General features: G+C 38.4%; 1 protein-coding gene across 1 annotated transcript in view; it reads left to right on the top strand.

Moving 5' to 3' along the window:
• Positions 1-14,160, top strand: part of LOC104256404 (cytochrome b5 reductase 4) — a 43,316-nt gene extending 29,156 nt beyond the window's left edge. The window contains exons 11-16 of the mRNA XM_059829174.1: positions 3,718-3,858; positions 5,051-5,203; positions 5,856-6,006; positions 11,094-11,180; positions 12,586-12,750; positions 13,647-14,160. Of these exons, the coding sequence (XP_059685157.1) occupies positions 3,718-3,858; positions 5,051-5,203; positions 5,856-6,006; positions 11,094-11,180; positions 12,586-12,750; positions 13,647-13,701 (752 nt within the window). The 3' untranslated portion in view covers positions 13,702-14,160. The remainder of the gene's footprint in view (positions 1-3,717; positions 3,859-5,050; positions 5,204-5,855; positions 6,007-11,093; positions 11,181-12,585; positions 12,751-13,646) is intronic.
• Positions 14,161-21,363: the final 7,203 nt, after the last annotated feature.

Raw genomic sequence — 21,363 nt, 5'->3', positions numbered from 1 at the left:
TAATACCACTATGATGGACTTCCGGAGGGCAGACTTCAGCCTGTTCAGGACACTGGTTGAGAGGGTCCCTTGGGAGACAGTCTTGAAGGGCAAAGGGGTCCAGGAAGGCTGGACCTTCTTCAGGAAGGAAATCTTGAAGGCACAGGAGCAGGCAGTCCCCATGTGCCGTAAGAAGAGCCGGCGGGGAAGACAACCGGCCTGGCTGAACAAGGAGCTTTTGCTGGGATTCAGGAAAAAAAGGAGAGTTTATCACCTTTGGAAGAAGGGGCAGGCAAGTGAAGAAGAATACAAGGACCTCATTAGGTCATGCAGAGAGGGATTTAGGAAGCCAAAAGCCCAGGTAGAGCTCAATCTGGCCACGGTCGAAAGGAATAACAAAAAATGCTTCTATAAATACATTAACAACAAAAAGAGAGCCAAGGAGAATCTCCATCCTTTACTGGATGCGGGAGGGAACATCATCACCAAGGATGAGGAAAAGGCTGAGGTACTTAATGCCTTCTTTGCCTCAGTCTTTAATAGCCACACCAGGTATCCTCAGGGTATTCAGCTCCCTGAGCTGGAAGACAAGGATGGAGAGCAAAATAAACTCCCCGTGATCCAGGAGGAAGCAGTTAATGACCTGCTATGCCACCTGGACACTCACAAGTCTATTGGGCCTGATGGGATCCACCCAAGGGTACTGAGGGAGCTGGCGGAGGAGCTTGCCAAGCCGCTCTCCATCATTTATCAACAGTCCTGCTTAACAGGGGAGGTCCCAGATGGCTAGAGGCTTGCCAACGTGACGCCCATCTACATGAAGGGCCAGAAGGAGGATCCGGGGAACTACAGGCCTGTCAGCCTGACCTCGGTGCTGGGGAAGATTATGGAGAGATTCATCTTGAGGGTGCTCACAGGTCATGTGCAGGATAACCAAGGGATCAGGCCCAGCCAGCACGGGTTCATGAAGGGCAGGTCCTGCTTGACCAACCTGATCTCCTTCTATGACCAGGTGACCCGCCTAGGGGATGAGGGAAAGGCTGTGGGTGTTGTCTACCTGGACTTTAGTAAAGCCTTCGACACTGTCTCCCACAGTATTCTCCTGGAGAAGCTGGTGAATCGTGGCTTAGGTGCACTCTTCGCTGGGTAAAAAACTGGCTGGACGGCTGAGCCCAGAGAGTGGTGGTGAATGGAGTGAAATCCAGTTGGCGCCTGGTCACAAGCGGAGTCCCCCAGGGCTCAGTTTTGGGGCCGGTCTCGTTTAATATATTTATCGGTGATCTGGATGAGGGGATAGAGTGCACCCTCAGCAAGTTTGCAGACGACACCAAGTTGGGAGGAAGTGTTGATCTGCTCGAGGGTCGGAAGGCTCTGCAGAGGGATCTGGACAGGCTGGATCGATGGGCCGAGGCCAATTGTATGAGGTTCAACAAGGCCAAGTGCCGGGTCCTGCACTTGGGTCACAACAACCCCATGCAACGCTACAGGCTGGGGGATGAGTGGCTGGAAAGCTGCCCCGCAGAAAAGGACCTGGGGGTGTTGATTGACAGCCGGATGAATATGAGCCAGCAGTGTGCCCAGGTGGCCAAGAAGGCCAACGGCATCCTGGCCTGTATCAGAAATAGTGTGGCCAGCAGGAGTAGGGAGGTGATCGTGCCCCTGTACTCGGCACTGATGAGGCTGCACCTCGAATCCTGTGTTTGCTTTTGGGTCCCTCACTACAAGAAGGACATTGAGGTGCTGGACCGTGTCCAGAGAAGGGTGACAGAGCTGATGAGGGGTCTGGAGCACAAGTCTTATGAGGAGCGGCTGAGGGAACTGGTGTTGTTCAGCCTGGAGAAGAGGAGGCTGAGGGGAGACCTCATCGCTCTCTACAGTTACCTGAAAGGGGGTTGCAGAGAGGTGGGTGTTGGTCTCTTCTCCCAAGTGACTAGTGACAGGACAAGAGGGAATGGCCTCAAGTTGCGCCAGGGGAGGTTCAGGCTGGATATTAGGAAAAAGTTCTTTACTGAGAGAGTGGTGAAGCACTGGAATAAGCTGCGCAGGGAAGTGGTGGAGTCACCCTCCCTGGAGGTGTTCAAGGAATGTGTGGACATGGCATTGTGGGACATGGTTTAATGGGCATGGTGGTGTTAGTTGATGGTTGGACTTGATGATCTTACAGGTCTTTTCCAACCTTAGTGATTCTGTGAATGACAACAGGCCTATGTCAGTTAATGGAATATTATAGTTGAAAGTTGAGGAATACCTTCCTATATTTTACATTTGTTGCTAAATTAACCTTTGTAAGTCTGTTTCTCTCCAGAATGAAAGCTACTAAGAGGTTGTTTTTGCATCCCTGCCCTTTGTTCTTTGAAGTGCTTCTTCCTTGATGCTTTACCCCTACTTGTGTTCTGCAGTTTCTGGCTGTAATCAGCAGGGCATAGCCTTCTATTTTGTTGTATTTTCAAATCCTCTCTTAGACCGTGAAATGATGTAATGATGCAGATTACATAGATCAGGATGGCTGCTTAGTTAAAACTGGTGGAGGTCTGGCCAGCCTTACACTGAGTGCTTTGCCACAGAGATCATTTCCAGGGTAAGGGATAGGTTATTGCTCCTGTCATAGTAGAGGCAGAGTAAATGGCTTATCTTGCTCTGACCCTATTCTGGGTATAGGAAAAACACACTGCTTTAAACTTCCATAAAGTATTGGTGAAACTGCTATAGTTTTTCCCCTTTGTCCCTGAGCAAAGCTAAATATTCCAGGGTGTTCCTTCCCTTTGTCGTCTTTTTTTTTTAATCCCCAAGGGTGGGTTTTTCATAGTTATTCGGATTATCAGTGTTCTTTCCCTGATTTCTTTCTTAGTTTCTTGAAAAAAATTGGTGGAAATGCAGACCTTGCATAGTGATTTTTTTAAAAATTTTTTTTAAGGCTTTCTTTTTCTCAGTTACCTTTTGCCCTGCACTTAGTTGATGCAGAGGTTGAAAAGCACTGTATTTGAAACCCATGTTCTCACCTCCAAAACAGCACAAATTTTTGTTGATACAACTGTAGGTATGACATTGTAGTTGATTTAAGTAAGCAAGTGAACATATAACTGGAGTTCGTAATTTCCAGTTAGCCAAAAGGCACCAATTTTTGTCTGAAATGTTTATTGATAATGCTAAAGTTTGCATTGCCTATGTAGGCACAGATGTTAGTTTCATTTTGTCAGGTGTAAGCATTTGAATATTGGTATTGTGTACCTGAAGAATTGTGCAAAGCTGTATCAGAAATTCTTGGTGTGCTAATAGCAGTGAAACTGCAGCAATGCAGGATGGTCAGCCCAATAAGTATCTGGGATGCTGGGTGGGTTTAGATAGTCTGTTACTGAAGACTGTGGTGCTGTGCCTAGCTTATGTTTCATTTGCATTAACCAAGCTGGTTTTAGGCTGTATATATGTATTCATGTTGTAGTGGTATGGTGAATTTAGTACAGGGGTTCTGGTTTCTGCTGGTATTTGGTGTTTTTCTGCTTCTTCCCAGCTAATAACTTACAGATTAAGTCTGTTATAAGCCTAATGTAAGGCTATAAATGAGTCCTTAGTCCAAAATTAAAAAAATAATTATAAGTAATGATACAAGAAGCATCTGTTTATAGTCTTTTTATAACTGTATATAGGGAAATACATTCCTTTCTCTACCTCTTATTAAAAGATCTATAAGAATAGAAAGACCGATTGAAACAGAAGTAACAAGTAAAACCATGTTTTTAGGACTGTTCTTCAGAAAATGCAAGTTGGTTTCTAAAACGGAAGTTACCCATGACACCAAGCTCTTCTGTTTAACGTTGCCTAAAAGCACACATCTCCGTGTTCCCACTGGACAACATGTTTACCTCAAACAAATCATTGCAGGTAAGAAAAATTGAGAATGCAGCCATCGATATATTAACATAAATCCCTTTTCATGGTCTTGGGAGAATGCCAAGTCCATGGCCACTAATTCCCTGGTTGTAGTTAGAAGGTCTCTGCTTCCAGGATCACAACCAGTGCTTAATAATGAACTGACTGGATTAATATTGCTGGAAAACTAACTATCGAGGTGGCTGGCATTTACTGTTGACCTTATCGGCTCTTCTTTCAAGTCTCCCTTTAAAACATTCCCTCTGCTGAAGTAGTGCTGTTCATCTTTGAAGGGGGTGAAGCTCATTGTGTATGTGTTACGTATGATTAGTCAGTTCCTTTTAGTTTGCAGCTTTTTTGGCACGTGGAGGATAATGTTGCAATTTTGCTTTTTTTTTCTTCTTCTGAGGGATTTATAGCAGTTGTGGTAACATTACTTTGCACTCCAGTTGCACAATATAAATGATAACATGAGGTTGTAAGAGGAATGCATCTTGCAAAGCATTGTTTAAGCGCTCTTCTTCGAAATTTTGTAAAAGGTGAACTTAAAAAATATAATGGGAGGTCAAAGAAATATCCGTTTTATTTTTTTAAGGGTACTTTAAAAAATTTGCAAATTAATGGTTATACTGGTCACTGTACTTGCATTGCACTAAGCATGGTGGAGAGATTTCTCAGAAGAATTTTTAAGTATCCTTTAATTGCGAACTGTTTTGTCCTCCTCCTCACCACCTACCTCTTTGCTGGTGTCCAACTCTTGCAATATTTCTTTCTATCATTATACAATAGCTTTTTGAAATGATAGTGGAAGAAAATATAATCACGCAGGACTAAAAATCTGCTATTTTAATTTAGAAAAAAATCAAGCTGTGGTACTTGAAATTAAATGCAACTGTTTAGATTTTCATGTTCTTTGTGGATGACTCTAGATCTTTTCTTCCAGTGTTTTGAATTGCTAAGTAGTGTAGAAACAACATACTGTGCAGTGGCCTGAAGATTTTAATTGGAACTGGAAGGCTACTCTAGTAAGAACTGGTGCAGTGGAAAATAACATACTTGCATAAAAGCATGCAATGGTGTTATTTTATGGGATATACAGATTATTTATTTACTGTTTGTTTATTTTGGTATTTGTTGGCAGTAAATTTGCTGGATGTAGAGTACTTTTCATATTATTTCAGCTACCTTTTTGTCTTCTGTCTAGGGACAGAGGCAGTGAAACCATACACACCTGTATTGCCTTTTTTCCCACTGGATTTCAAAGAACCATCCCGCCATGACAGTGCACATATATATTTAATGATTAAAATTTATTCCTGTGGACTGTTCACACAGGCACTTGACCACCTACAAATTGGTAAGTATATGTTGAGGTTTTTTGTGTTTGGTTTTGCAGCAATTGCTTTATCTTTTCATATTCAGTGTCTGGGTATTGTGATGTTCTTATTGTTTACCTACTTACACATCGCGACATACCTATAACTTTTTTTTTAAACCTTATTCTCTGTGCCCCAAATGTACAGGCTTATCCTCACAGTAAGTAGGAGTTGTCCATTACATAAACACCTCCTGATTGATCTTCCAAATGTGTTCGTGTTTAACAGCTGAGATATGTCAACCGTATCACACATTATAGTTGATCACTTTGATTGTATATACTCTCAGAACAACTTTTTGTACTTTCAAAAAAAGAAAGCTAGGTCTATTTTATTAGACTTAAGATGCACTTTCTTTTCTGTTTCAGATATGGAGGTAGAGTTTTCACATTAATTTTGCAAATGTTTGTGTATTTGTACAGTAAAAAAATCCATCAAAACAAGACATTTTAATTGAACATCTGTTCTTTTAACAAGGATGATCCTTGTGTGAAATGTATAGTACCCTTCTGAAAGGAACCCTAATACTACAAAGATGAAGGCAATATGAAAGGGCCTTTAAAAAAATCAGAATATTAATTAGCTTGTTTTCATCTCACTAATGTTTACCATTCTATTTTTTTTTTAATAAAGGAGACTATATTTCTGTCAGCAATCCTGAAGGTAACTTCAAGAAGTCCCAGGTTCAAACTTCAGAAGATCTCTTTTTATTGGCAGCAGGCACAGGCTTTACACCAATGGTTAAACTGCTGAATTTTGCTCTGACTGAAGTTAGTTGCCTCCGGTATGTACACTTCTTATGATTTAACCCCAAGCTAGAGTAATCCGTAGGAAGGATGAAACATAACGGGTGAGCCTCAGTGTTAATAAAACAATTAACAAAATAAAATGGTATGAAAGCATTTTTCTTCAACTTATGCCAAAAGCTGTCATGCTTAGGAAAAAGTCTGTCAGAGTCTTAGGGAACTTACACATATTTGGTTATTGGCTACCATCAACAAAATGGACTGATTTGTATTTTAGATTTTAGTTGTGATACAAATGAGCTCACCAAGGATTTTTTGGGTGTGTTTTTCTTTTTAACTAGCTTTGCATCTGAGTGCCTTTTTTTGGTATTGAAATATTTTGCTGTAGAAGTTGTTTTTTGGACTGAGGAGGCTTACAACTGTTTAGTTATGGCTTCTCTTTCATCTGTTAGAATAGCTAGCATACTTTTATATTGTTTTCACCTGCTAAGCAACAGTAACACATTTTTACCAGATGAGTTCTAGTTTTCATAAAAGTGAGACTTATGTAAGCATAGCATTATGCAGATGCATAAAAAGGTGTGTATTGCATATGCATTCTGTACTCTGCTTGTAAAATCAACAGAAAGAAGCATTACTTGTTCTTGGTCAAATGAACAGGTTGTTTTGGCCCCTTATGTCCTTGAGAACCCCAGAACTAGTACTTCTGCTTGATGTGATTGTCCATTTACAACTGTAAGAGAGTATACAATAGCTCAACTTTAAAAGGAAATGCAAAGTGTTACTGTAGGGGCATACTTTGATAGAGGTGAGGTATGCTTGCATTGCTTTTAGCAAAAATCATCCTCTAGAATCACGTCTTGCAGAATTTCTTAGTGTATTACGTTTTTGTCAATGTGAACTATAGTAATTTAGGAGAGTATAAAAATGAAAAATATGCCTGAACTCTACTTTCTTTAAAGCTGTTGCAGAGGACAGTTCAACACACTTGCTACTGTTTTCCTGTACCTTTGAATTTGGACTCTTGTAATGGAGATTAATTTCTAATACTGAGTTTTATTCAATATAAGCACAGGATGTTTTGGTTCATTATGTCTTTATGAAGCATGTTTTGAAACAACATGGAGAGATTAATTGGACACTAGTCTTCATAGTAAAGCTAAAAAGGATGATACGTACTGCAGAAATCTGTTTCTAGGAAAAAATCTAAACCCAGACATTATTCTTGTATTGTTTATTATTCAGCAATTACATGTAATCCTATTTTGTGAGCAGAGAGACTGTGGCTCTTCCAAAGTGTCCTGTATTGTCAGTAGTGAATAACATGTGGCTGGCTGGCTTTGTGAATCCAAAAGATAAATCTATCATCTGACAAAATGCTTGGGAAGCACTACTAAGTGAATTTGGAATAAATTTATTTTATTTTCTTTTTGAGAGGAAAACTAGTATGTCAGATAAAGGTAGTTGTGATAATATGAAAGCAAAACTAAGGAGAGCATAGTAAAAGATGCAAATATTGTCATTTTGTCCATAAACAGAGTAGATAATGTGTGAAAGACTACTACTGCACAGATAGTGTTTGTATCTACTCTGTCCTCGAAAGATGAGCAGAGTTGCTTGTTTTAATTTTCTTCAGCACAATTTCTTATGGGAACTTAATGCTGACAGTTAGCTTAGGATGCAGCAACATCTGTTTTCTTACTAGCTGAAGTAAACGAATTTTTCCTTTTCGCCATGGAGCCTTGTTAGGTGCTGGAATGACTTGATATGGTACAGGTTCTGTTTACATGCAGACACTTAAAGCTTCGTTTTTCTGACTGCTCTAGGCAACGTAGTTTCTTGGCCTTATATTTGCTTTTTAACCCTCACTTTCTCTTTTGCGAAAATACAAGAGTATTGTTAATATATATGTGTGTATACATGTATTTATATTATTTATATACATGAGATTATATGTATATATAAACAATATAAATATAATTTGCATAAAATTATCTTACTATGAAAAGTAATGATTGCCGTAAACTTGGATTGCACACGCTAGAACACAGATTGCAGAAAGTTGAGGAAGGATCTGAATAATGACAGACTTGTCACCTGAGGGTGCAGAAGCAGCCTCTGTCTGTGGTGCTGGGCAAGTGCTGCTGAACCTTTGGGGCTGCACTGCAAATGCTGGAGAATCTGCAACTTCCCTTGGCGGCATTTGCTGTGGTGTAATGGGCTTGGATCATTGGATTTCCATTCTTACTGTCTAGCCAAAGTCTCCCTATTATCTTTTATGTCTGTTATATCTTGCCTATGGTAAATGTGGAGAATGATTTGTTCTCTTCCTGTCTGCAGTATCCTTTTGTTCATGAAGTCATAATGTTCTTCCTTCAGTCTTGTTTCTTTTCTTACAGGCCAAATTGTATTTGGCGAAAGTATTAATTTAAAAAGAATATCGGTGCTCTATGCTGTGTCTTCCTTTTTAAGATGAGATTTTTGCTCCTTTTTACTGGTGGTGCATAACTGCTATCAGATGGATACATTTCTTAATGAAGACGGAGGCACAAAGGCACTAAATACTAGCTAGAGGGCTAACACTCTTCTCAAGTAAGTATAGGATGCTTGCAGTCTAATCTTAATTCTCCTTGATAGTTGTATCTTGTTTTGTCTCCAGCTTTTAGTTCTTAAACTACCAGTCTGTTCTCATATTCACTTTTAATATAGTGTTCCACTTTGATCATCGCTTTTCTGGTTTTGAAGGTGATTTTGTAACTTTTTCTACTTCCTTCTTCCTCTGTGTTAAAATCACCTAAGGATCTCTTTAACTCCTCTCCCTATATAGCTTTCCATAAGACCTTGCATACCAGGTTTTGAGTTTATGAAAACCGGCATCCCTTGTAGTATTTACCAGTATGTCAGATTCTCTCTATTTCCTTCCAAAAAGCTGATTAAGTTTCTTATTTGTTATCTAAACTTCTGTCATTGTTCTCTCAACCAGCTCATCTGTACTGGTGGGGATCATATCTAAATCTCCACCTGTTCTTCTTAGCTGTTTTCTCCCTCATTTCTAGCAAAACTGTTACCAGTTCATTCCAAGTATTGGAGTTTTCTGTTCTCTTTATAGTGCTGAGTACTGAGCAGTACTGCAGCATATATGTTTATCTACACTGGGGAGTATCAGCAAGGGTGTCTCAAAGCGTTATTCTCCAAATAACCAATTTCTACCTTTGTGCCTAATGAACAAAAGGCATGGCTTTCCTCTGCACTTTTTATTGACTTTTTTCCCCCACCTTAGTAACACTTGACGCTGTGGTGCACTATGCCAGTTTTGACAGCGTTATGTTCTTGAAGTAAGCTTTATTTTACATGTTTTCAGGGAAGCGGGCCCTGGGAAGCATGTAAGGAACCTAGATTTTTGGCATATGCTACCTTCTGAGTAAGTTGATTTTAGTATTTAAAGAGGCAGCATAGCTGATTTGGAGCTGTTTTATTCTATACCAAACAAGTTTTCCAAAGCTTGTACGTTGTAACTCATTTTGAGTTGTAATGCATCTGGAACTTGTTTCTCTCAATAACACTACAGATGATGTGTATTATATACAACGGTCATACCTCAGTTTTATATTTTGGCAGCAGAAACTGAACGTGCTTCTCAAGTAGAAGGTGATCTCTTATCTTTGGCATCTGATGTAGCTTGTAAGAGATTTCCTGGTTATCTTGAAGTGCTACTAAACTGCAAAAGGCGAAAAGGTTAGAAGTCAGAAAAATGTGATATCTTCAGGCTGGGAGAATATAGGCTTTTAAATTGCAGTTGAAGAACAGCTGGAGATCATGAACTCTCTGCAGAAGCCCTAGCGTAGGTGATACACATGCATGAAAGATGGCTCTCTGCAAGGTACAAAGGATGAGGTGTGATGGGAATTAATAGTTTGAGCACAGCATCATATAAACTTACTGTGTCTAGTGCTAGTCTCTTAGAAACAAGGTCAGCCACATGTAAAAGGGCCACTGGGTAATGGAGTGCCTTGTTATGGAACTGGAATTGCAGGACTGTGTGCTGTTCAGGACCAACAGGCTTAGGTCAGCCCCAGTGGTGGCCCTGACAGGTACCCATGTGGTTCTGCATGCGTTTCCGTGCCAGGTATCTCAGTGCTCCAGATTCCTGCAAGTACGGCACTGAACTTACTGCTGCTGGCACCACAGCAACATGCTCTCTCTGCTCAGAGCTGTGCCTGAGTGGAGAAAACAACAGTAACTTAAAGCCCTGTGGGGTGCAGTTCAAGAACTGCTTGCATTTAACAACAGATCATCTGTCTTATATCAGTTGTCCCCAGAGTATTAGTCTGTCATTAGCAGTAAAGGGGAAGTTAGGTTTATATGGCTTCATCAAATGGTAAATTCTGTTTTGTAAAGTCAGTCTCTGTGTTTTACCTCCACTATAACATAAAAAAGCTGAAGAGATTATAGCACTGACCTTAATGACAGAGCATTTACTTTTTACATGAACAACCTGGCAAATATAACGCTTGTAAAGAGTAGCTTTCCAGGTAAACAGATTTTATAAATCAACAAATAAAGTAGGAGTGAGATAACCTGGTACAGAGCTGTAGTTTGCTCTTCGAGTTATGAGTTAATTTTCTCTTACTCCTATGTGTTTAGCTTCCATCTTTATGAAATTATTACTGACATAACCTTGAAATTCCAGTTTCACCTCTACAAGCTGGTGTATGTAATATTAAAAAGGTGTATATAGTTCATATACCAGCTATTATTTGAAGTAGTAGTGCTCAAACAATATTGAGAAACCACTAGATAAAACTTGACAGGCTATACTGTATTCTTAGTCAGGTCTTAGTAACTTCAAGAGACTTTATTTTTTTTAGGACAGCAGTTCCTGAACTAGAGGTTGCAACCGCAGACAGGGTTATGACATTTAGAAGAGAGGTCACGAGTTCAACAGACTTGCAGGTACAGCAAGAAAGATACTATATTGGGTTAGTAGCAAAAAGATTTGAGGATTGCAGAGTTGCAAAACAAACAAAATGTAAGTAAAAGGCTTCAGTATAATGCAGTAAGTTGCGATTCTTTAACAAGTGTTTCAAATACAGAAACAATCTGCAGTTAAATTTATTTTTTTAAGGACTGTGAAGCTGATCTTCTTCAACAAAACAGAAGATGACATACTTTGGAGAAACCAGCTAGAGCAATTAGCTCTTAAAGATGAAAGGTATTTAAAAGTCTTGTGGAGAACAACTTGTACAATCCCACTGTATAGAAGAACAAGTTTTGGGGCTTAGACTAACTATACAGCTTTAGCACAAAGACAGATCCCAATTCTGGAAACTCTTAGCTAAGAATTTAATGGGACCTAAGGAGTGGAAGATGTGCTTATATCGGTCACAGATGCATAGCAGCAGGCTACGTCATTATGTTCTGTAGGTCCCATAGGAAGCCAGGGATTTGATATGACAGTGTTTAATAATGCTTGTTGGAGACAGTATGTTAGATGAGATGATCGTTAAAACTGAGAAACTTTTTGAAGGTGAAGAAAATTAGCCTTAGCAATAGAAAATACGGATATGCAGAGAGAAGCACAGAAGTGATAGACAAGGATAGTGTATCCTTGCAGCAACATTCTGAATTTACAGAGGAGTCTTGAAAAGTCTCTTTGGTGTCGCTTAGTTGAGAAAATTATTATCTAGAAATTCAAAGTTTATCTAGAAATTTAAAGTTTAAATTAGGCCTGTTATTTTCATTTTTACTTACTGTCTAATTGTCGCATTTTTTCCTCAATTACAATGTAATTATGGATTAAAGTGCACTAGTACATATGTAATGTTAACTTAGTTTAGCAGGCAGTTCTGTCAGGAGACATAGGAATATCAGGTTGCCTTTTAATTTCAGTACCCATGTTTTTGTCACTAGATAAATTGTCACTGCCTAGATTTTGCATGATAGAAGTATGTTTTGTTTATACTTACTTAATTCTTAGTTGAAATTGTATGAAAAATGAATTTCACTTGTTCTTTCACAACATTGAAGTGGAAAAATCAATATTATTTCATAACCTGGTGATGTCTGGCACATTCAAAACTTCATAGTCTAGACATTGTGCAAATTTACAGTAAAAACCCTTTCTCCGTTTGACTAGGAGCCTCAGATACACAAGTGCTTGTTTTTTACTCAATAACTATGCTGTTACTGGGGTTTTTAAACAAATTCTATTGTTTTCTCCTTAATGGAATTGCACTGACATTTTCACAAGTTTGGCTAAGCATTCTTATTTCACTACTTGTGTATTGAGCTACACTGACATTTGTGTAAGTGAATAACAGAACAATAAAATCTGTGCTTTAGTATCTTAATTGGTACCAGCTGTTTTTCTTTGTAAGGTGAAATATACTGCTAAAATTTTTAAGATTGAAAGATTGGGTTAAATAATTAAATGCACAATACTGGAGGTGATTCGATTGACTTGATTGGTAGGAACAACTAAATGTCTGTGAGATTTGATACTGTGCCAGTGGGAGCTGAGCAGAACAAGAAAGTAATCTCAGGAAACAAAATCTGCATTTTGTGTGGCAGACTTCTAATCAGAGGCAATATTTCTGAAATATTCTTCTGCTTACCAGGTTTGAGGTTCAATTCATACTTTCACAACCAGCAAAGGACTGGGTGGGTAAACAGGGGAAAATTTCTTCATCTCTTCTCTCTGAGTTCGTGAAAAGAAGCAGAAGAGACTCCAAAGTGCTTATCTGCATCTGTGGTCCAACACCTTTTACAGAACAAGGAGTACAGTGAGTATTTTAAATGATGAACTAGAGACTGAGGAATTTTTTAAAATTTGATCACCTAACTAGCTATAGTGTTTCTGACTTGGTAGTCTTTAAAAATGGCCTTCCGTTTTCTGCTTTGTAAGAAAAGTTTTTAAATTTTTTAAAAAGCTAATGTAAAAAAAACACCTGGCATCATACCTTAGGAGTATATTTAGTATGTAGAGAAGTAAATATCAGCAATATTTAAATTTCATGAGCTCTAGTAAGTTGTCCAAAACTTTCTAAGAGCATCTCTTTAACAATGACCTTTTTTCTCCAAGGTTTTAAATGCTGCTTTTAATTTGATGTTCATTGGGAAGTTGTTACAATAAGAAATAAACTTTCTATGTTGATGTTAGGTTGACAAATTAAGTTATTAAAAGTAAAATTCAAAGCAGTTGTTCTATCACAAGCACTTCTCTCAGTTTTTATTAATGCATGCATTTACGTCTGTAGCTAATACTTTCCTTATTTTATATGCCATATATTTAAAGATAAAAAGCCCTCTAACATTCTCTTGCGCAGCTTCAAAATGTTGAACCAATATGGACATCAGTTGCATTTCTGCAGCCCTACTGAAGTCGGATGCGTGGAGGGTGGAATTGACCAATAATTATACTACCTCCTGAGAAATCTGAGATACTTGAAATAGATGTCTGTATTTATTTTTAGAAATTCTTTCAGTATTGTGTAAGATAATGTAGTACATATGAGCTCTTGGGCATGAAACGTTTTCTAAATGTATTTACAAAGGTAAACTTCATTGTGAATGTCTGAATAAAAACAACATAGTAGTGCTGTAGTTATGCTTCGGCTGTGTCTGTGGTGGGTTTTGGGTTCCAAATATTAATATTAAAAATTTGATTTTTTACTTTCAGATGTCTGAAGGATCTTGGATACTCCCAGGAAGAGATACATGTCTTTATTGCATAAACCCATATGAGGATATCGATGTTTGTTTGTATAATTCAATCTTATTTATTTACCTTCATGAATTTAATTAAGTGAGAAGCAATTTTGTAAGACTTGAAATTTCACTCTTGGTACCAAACTGTTTCTTGGAAGAAATACATCTTTGAAAAAGTTTTATACTGTATTTTATCTTGTCTTTGTAAATATTTTTGCTAATCCAGGGTATTAATTTATTGTAGAGGCAAGCAAAAATGTATGGTATACATTATGTAAGATACTTCATGTTGTTGGTTCATGAGAATTCTTAAATTTATGACAAGCAGTGATTTTAAGTTTTGACTTTCTTACTGTAAAAAGTCTTAAGAGCGATACTGTCTGAAATGAAATATTGCACTGTAACTCAGGTAACCGGTTGATGAAAAATGTTCTTTTTCATCTGAAATCTCTATTTGACTTGCAAGTGAACCAGATACATTTTTGGCTTTGTAAACAAAGAAGTACCTTTGGTAAAATATAAAAATTTACATCAAATAATAAAAAATAACAACTTTACTTTATGCATGATTGTAAATTTTTTGTATTTTCAGTTTATAATGTCATACAGAAAGGTTTGCACAAGCTTAGGACACCAACTGAGAACTCAGAACAGAGGCTCAGAGTCTTGGTCTCCCACAAAACTTTCTGGGTGACCTCACTGGTATCAGGCATCTCTTGTTTTTACCCTCAGAATGGCTCATGACATGACAGCTTATGGCCTGCAGATACCAGAGTAAGGAACACAGAAGTACCTAAAAATATTTGACAGGTTGCAACAGTATTAAATGAGGTTATTTGAATCAGTGGAGTTTTTTTACTCCATACCTAAAAGTATGTTATCATGAGGAAGTAATCTGCTGTGTAATAATAGTTTGGAGAAAAAAGCAGCAAAGCAGCTCCCCCCATTCTAGATGTCAGTAATATCTGTAGATGTTATTTCATATGACATCTAGTACTGTTTGCATTCTCCTGTTATATTGAATGGATATTTCTTCCTCTTAGGAAGCCAGACTTGCAGTTGTGGCATTAATACTTCAGCATTAATGAAAAATATTTTAATAATACCCTTTAAAAAGGTTAAGTTGCTATCTGACAGTGACTGGCTGTGCTTAACTGAGCTGTCATCTCTTCAGTGCCCTCTCGTTTATTAGACTTGAAGTTAGAAAAGGATCTGGTTGTCAGTCATCGCCCATAGGTCACAAGTTATTTCAGAAGAGACAGTGGTAGTGTCGTCATTTTGTCATCTAGAAGGATCTAAATGTTTTCAGTTATAATTTTGCAGTGCGTTATTTGTGGATATTTGTACTACAAAACTCTGAACAGGTTTCTCTTCCCTGAGCAGAAACATCAGTGCTACGCTGGAAGAACAAGCACTCATTAAATTTTATCCTTTTTTTTTTTTATGTTACAAATGCAAAATTACTGTGGTGACTTAAAAAATTATATTTTGGTGTTAATGACTAAACCTTACATCTTCCATAGGATACTGAGGAATTTCTCATGTTCCCATCATCCAAGACCTGATGGGATGGTCTCCTGTGTAAAAGAATTTCATTAATTGCCTCCTTCTCAGGCTCTTTGGTTTTAACAGGCTGCTTTGCCAACATGGTGCCCTTTGTGCTTTTGTGTTTTGATTGTGCTTATCTGCCTTTTTCCAGAAGGACAAAAAGCTTTTTGAATAAGTAGCTGTTGTGACACAGTACATCAATGACTTTATCTTTTGCCTTAGGACATAGGTGCTATTTGTCAATAGATGATGACTTCTTGAAGACTTTGTGCTGTCCAGGTGGCTATCATGGATATGGAACTACTTCAGAGTAGGTCTTAAAGCTTGTGCAGTTAGTGTGCACCCCCTTTGGTTTCTGAAAGTTTGTTTCCAGTCTGGTTACTAGTGGTAATTGCTGTTCACAGTTGCAGCTTGAAGGAAATTGTGCTCTTGGAGACTTTAGGACTGTCATCCTGAACAAAGGAAGACCCTGATGCAATTGGTTATGTTCAGTGTTACAAGGCATGTGGATGTTAAATACCTTAAATATGAAGGAAGGGAAGCAACCAAATTGGTAGCTGCCCTTGCTAGTCCAACAAGACATTGGGTGCAGAGGTGTTCTACTGTGGTGGTTCTTCCATGTCAGATCTTCATGGGGTTGAAGTAAATTTCCTGGAACTTGGGCTGCGTCTGTTCACAGAGAAGAGAGGAGTCTATTTCCAGGGCTTGTTGACCTTGTATTTTTCCTGAAAATATTAATACTCTATCAAAACTGAGTAATACTGAGATGCTGATGTTACTGATGAGGAGCAAAAGGAGACTGTGACATGCAAAAGAAAGATCCTTGGAAGTTTCAGTATGCAAATGTGTTACCTCTGAAAACTTTTGAATGGTTGCTGTTGGTTGTTAGTTTCTGATTCATTCATTGTCAGGCACTATCAAGCACTGAATTCAGAAGTGTTTCTGTTCATAATAAAAACGGAATATCTAAATCTGGTCTAGTAAAGGGGAAAGTCTGGAGATTTCTGCACAAGATCATCCGTGAATCAACATCAAGTTATCATTTGGACTAATGTGCTATGGGGATCCCATTGCACTGGGGGAGAGAAGACTTATGATCCTATAAGGTGCAACATTTGATGCTCTTAAGGGTCTTTTCCAACCTAAATGATTCTATGTTGAGCATTAAATAGTGAGCGAGTATTTCTGCTTTCTTCTGGGATGACTGAATAGACTTGTCAAATTGTTCAGTTTAAGTAATATAGAACTAGTATTCTTATGCATAGCTTCATACTTTTTGTTGAAGTGGGGTTTTTTAATGTATCTGCACTACAGTTGTGTTGTGGTGGCATCTAGTTCTGAACAAGTGCTTCAGGTTACATGGCAGCTTCTGGTGGTTATATTCTATGGTTGGTTGTTAAAGAGGAAGAGATCAATACTTAAATATCTTCTGGAAGTTAAGAAAATACATGTATAGATACACACATCTCCAATATTTCTAACTGATGTTTCCCTAGTTAGATTGTCAGTCTATGGTGTAGGTTTTTAAGAATTTGCACATCTCTGGGAATGCAACATGTTAGTTTCCCAAAAGATGGGGTTTTTTTTGTTTGTCCTGGACTGGTACAACTTTCAAGTCTTTAGCATTACTTCACTGACTTGCCTTGTTGAAATTGAATGGATCCTTCCCATAAGCTTCCAGTTGGTTAAAATGACTTCTACAGTAAGTTTGTCCTCAGCAAAATGATATAGTACCCAGCTTCTGTTGAAGCTGGCCTGCCAATTGAGAGTTAGTTATTGGACGGGAAGAGGAGAGAGAGGGAATGGGCTCTCATGTGCTGTGCAGAGATTGACCGAAAAGAGCTACGTTTTCTTAGGAAATAAGACTGAAAGTGGAAGATGACATCAGAAGAATATTCTCCTATTAGCTGGTTGGTGTTAAAGAAACACTCTTTTGAATTGATGCTCTGGGCCATCTCTGGGTGGTAGTTCACCAAGAAACAAACTCGTTAGTTTTCTGAAAGGAAATTTGAAACATTTATCAAAAGGCACTGGCTTAATTACTGTGTTGTCAGGGTCAAACAGGGAACCTGTATGGAAAATAATTTATGGGCAAAACGGGACATCTGCAGTCTCCCAGCTCTTTGTTTGGAACATATTCTTGGATAAACCCTTCATGTAATTTGTTACATTTACAGCTGTAGATACATATTTTGTGTAATTAAAACAATAGCTTGAAGAAGTAAATACTTCAGTACAGTATATTAGTAAGTCTGCCAAGAGACTATTCATAAAATATTTAAGCTTGTCCCACATGAGAAATATGAAAAATACAACAGTTAATACAGTGTTTGTATTGCATTTTGTTGTTGAAGACATACAGATTGAAATCCCAATTATATATTGTAATCCATTAGTAAGACTGCTTTATAGCTAGCTGCTGCATGCCACTGATAATGAAAAGGGATGATAAATTGTAACAATTATTTGCCAGTTGTATTTTTAAAAACTCAGCTTCTTGGGTTTTGTTGCCTTTAGTAAATTTGAGCAAGACAATTGCTTATAGGAAAATCCAATTTGCAAATATATCAGTTCTAGTTCTGGAATACTTACATATTCAAAGACTGATTAAAACAAGGTCAGAGGAGCCAATGTAAAGTGGCATAGTTGATCATTTCTATGCTGCTGCTCAAGGAGATGTTTGTATGTTCATTAAGAGAGAGTTGTTTACAGAAAAGCATCCTTCATAAAACTACCCAGTAAATATAAGGAATTTGAAGAATGCAGTTATTCAGTAGGTCTTCATTAACAAAAAAACCCCATTGTTTTGTTTACACAGTGTTTATTATTTCACTGCATCAGTCCTTCCGACTCTTCTGGAGGAGACTTATTACACAGTAAGGTGGAAAAGCTTGCTCTATTGTCTCCTCCCATGCATTTTTTTTTTTCTGAGCGAAATTGATTTTGGGGAGAAGCCACAGAAACCTCCACGTAGATGTATCTTTTATCATACTAGCCCTTAGCTGCTTTTCTAGAAAAATTCCTGCATTACAAAACTGTGCAACACCCACCTTATTTTAACAGGTGGTCATAAAGTTTATGCATCAGTGACCTCTTAACATCAGTGGCTTATGCTACAGGCAGTCGAAATAAACAGTTTCTTCTCCCTCACACGGTATATTATCAGTATCTTGGAAATACATCTTCTGCCTTTTACATCAGACTGCTGCATCCTGATTTTGCAGTTTTAAAAACCAATCAAACCAAAACAAAAACCCACCACACAGATTTGTGGAAGTTACACCCATAAAATCTGCACATTAAATCACAATTTGAATGGGAATTTTCAGAAAAAAACTAATTATTTATGAACTCACTATCTCATAAAATGCTGTTGTAGAAGACCAATGCATTTCCCTTCTCTGGTTCTTCTCTTGCAGATAGGTCTGTAATGTGGCTCTTTGAGCTGCATGGTTTGGAAAAAGGAGAATAGTCCCCAAATGTTTTGATTCCACCTACGGTCTTCATTGCTCTGACCTTGTCAAGGATGATATGCCTATGGTGGTCCCTTCTAGACCACTTCAGGAGGACCTCTTTGCACATGGCATTCTACATTTCCAATTGGGAAGATAAACTTATTTAAGCATCCTTTTGCAACGATTGAAATCCAGATCACACCCAAGTGTGTAGTTGAGAGTAGTCATAATTTGACGTCTGTAGTGGAGTTAAGTGGAGGGAAACTCGTTTCCAAGTTCTGAAGTGGACTTTTCTGGTGACATGAGCAGAGTTGCTTCTTTTCTCCCAAGATAGGCTGTCAAAACTTTAGGCACTTTGAGGTTTTTTAAGACGTAATTTAGGATGAATTGTCATATTTCTAAAAGCCTCTGATTTCCTTTGAAGGTTTTACTAGATCTGTTCTTACTCGTGACTTGCTTGGCACACATAGCTTAGCAATAAACAGCCGTCTGATTCAACTTTCTAATCTAGATATGATACTATGTATTAAAAGTGGCTGAAATGTAACTTTAAGATTTACTTATGCTGTTCTATACTTGAAGGACTTGTTGCAGATTAGGAATTTATTATAAAACTTAGTGATGGACACCAGGCTGAACATCTAAAATCAAGGCTATTTTATATTAACAAGTGAAAATGGTTTTTTGAAGGCACTGATGCTCATGGTCTGCCTGTTTGCATTAGGTAGTGTCACAGCCTTATGCGGCTGTTAAAATAGAGCTGCTGACAGTCTGGTTTTCTCATGTAATTAACCTTTATTGCTGGTGATGTGATCAAACTAGTCCATTCCTGCAACTGTTCTGCGTTCCTGTGTGAACTGGTGTTTATAAGGCATATTGCAAACTGGCTTCTGTGACTTAAAACATGCCAGAGAAATAAAGTACTTCAGATCTTCGGACAAATGCTTCTTGAATAGAAGTCTGTGGAAACTTTGGCTGGAAGAGCCTGCTGGAGACGTGGTGCAGTCTCTGCCCTCTGGGGCTTTCAAGACCTGACTGGATATAGCCTTGAGCACCCTGGTCTGCACTGTTCTGAAGACCATGTACCTCCTCTGTTTATCATAAATTTTCACATCTGTATTCACTTAACCTGTTGTTTTGCAGTAAGGATGGCAGCAGCAGTAGCTGAATTTTTCCTTGAAACATACAGCCATTGGAGTGGTGTAGCCATATGTGTGTTTTTGTAAATAAATAACATGCAACTTTGCCTACGATATTGGATTACTGGACAAAATTTGTAAATTTGGATACTTGAGTATCCAGCACAATGCATTTTCTCCATAATGTCCCTTGACTTATGGTATGGTAGCTAGTCTACTTGGGCAAAATTATATTTATAAAAAGGAGGAATTTTTATGACTTAAGAGTTGTATGGGTATTCAGTGACTGTGTCTAGCCTTTTTAATGTGTCACTCTTCTAATAACCGCAAATCAGGTTAAGACTATGTATCATATTTAATGGTTTCAGAGGCAGAAATAGCTAATAGAAGGTAGAGAAGTATTCTTCAGGGAAATTTAAATGAATTAAGTGATTTTCTCTTTGCTGAAAGTAATAGAATGTAGGTACTGTTTATATATACTGATGACAGGTTTTTACAAAAGGAAATCCTAATAGACCAGAACTGGGTGACTAGAGATTACAGGTGAAAGCTTGCAGAGACAGTAATAATCAAATAATATAGCTGGAAAGCAATGTGTTAGTTATAAGAAACTATACTCATCTATTACAAATAAGGGGGGAAAAGCCTTGTCAGTGAAGTCACTGGACTCGGCCAAACAATTTCCTTAGATAAAACAGTGAAGGTTAAATCGTAAGGAGTAGGTCAAAGCAAAGATGATCATTAGTAGGAGCCCATGGCAATTAGCTGCAGCAGGGGAAGTGCCACCTGTGTTTCCTCATGTGGCTGTGTTGAGCTGATAGCTGGGTGCTGGGGAAAGGGGTGTCCCCTACAGCCTCTCCTGCAAGCTGTGGGCAACTCTGCTCACTGAAGAGCCTTGAGGAGTTCCTTCAGCTCCTTAAACTACTGCTTTTTCATCTGTTTCTTCTTCTGGGTAAGTTCTTTACCACCTTGAGTTGATATAACTTGTCAAGAGAAATGAGATGAGTATCAAGGCTGATGCAGGGGAAAGGCCAAGTGTCTAGCTGGGATTGCTCAGATACTCATAGACTGTTTGTTCAAAAAGAAAATGGAATTTAGTGGGTAACTTGGCCCATTGTAGGGAATCAGATCTCCCAGCCAGGACGGTCAGTTGCTGACTGGATGGCGACAGGAGTCTCTCTTGCAATGGGCTTTGCAGCAGTGTTGTCAGCTGGACCAGGTGAGACTCTGGAACGCAGTTCTGCTCAGTTCTTGTAACTGACAGTCCTGTGTGAACAGTCCAGAACATGCACGTTGCTTTTGATTTGTCTTCAGTACAGACAAAGCATCTCTTAAATACCTTAACTATGCAGAAAAGACTCTCCTTGGGTCTTGCGTTACTGTTTCTGCAGGAACAATTTCTATTAACTATTTACAAACATCTTATCTATGTATAGAGTTGATCAGTTCCATAGCAGGGAACCACCTCCAATGTTAATCAACACATTTAAGCACATAAACTGGATGGGATACAGTGGGAGCGCCGTGGGGGAATTTCAAGAACTGT

The sequence above is a fragment of the Gavia stellata genome, chromosome 2 (assembly GCF_030936135.1).
Source record: "Gavia stellata isolate bGavSte3 chromosome 2, bGavSte3.hap2, whole genome shotgun sequence".
Lineage (NCBI taxonomy): Eukaryota > Metazoa > Chordata > Aves > Gaviiformes > Gaviidae > Gavia > Gavia stellata.
Note: the sequence above shows the minus strand (reverse complement) of the source record. Positions and strands in the feature narration are given on the sequence as shown.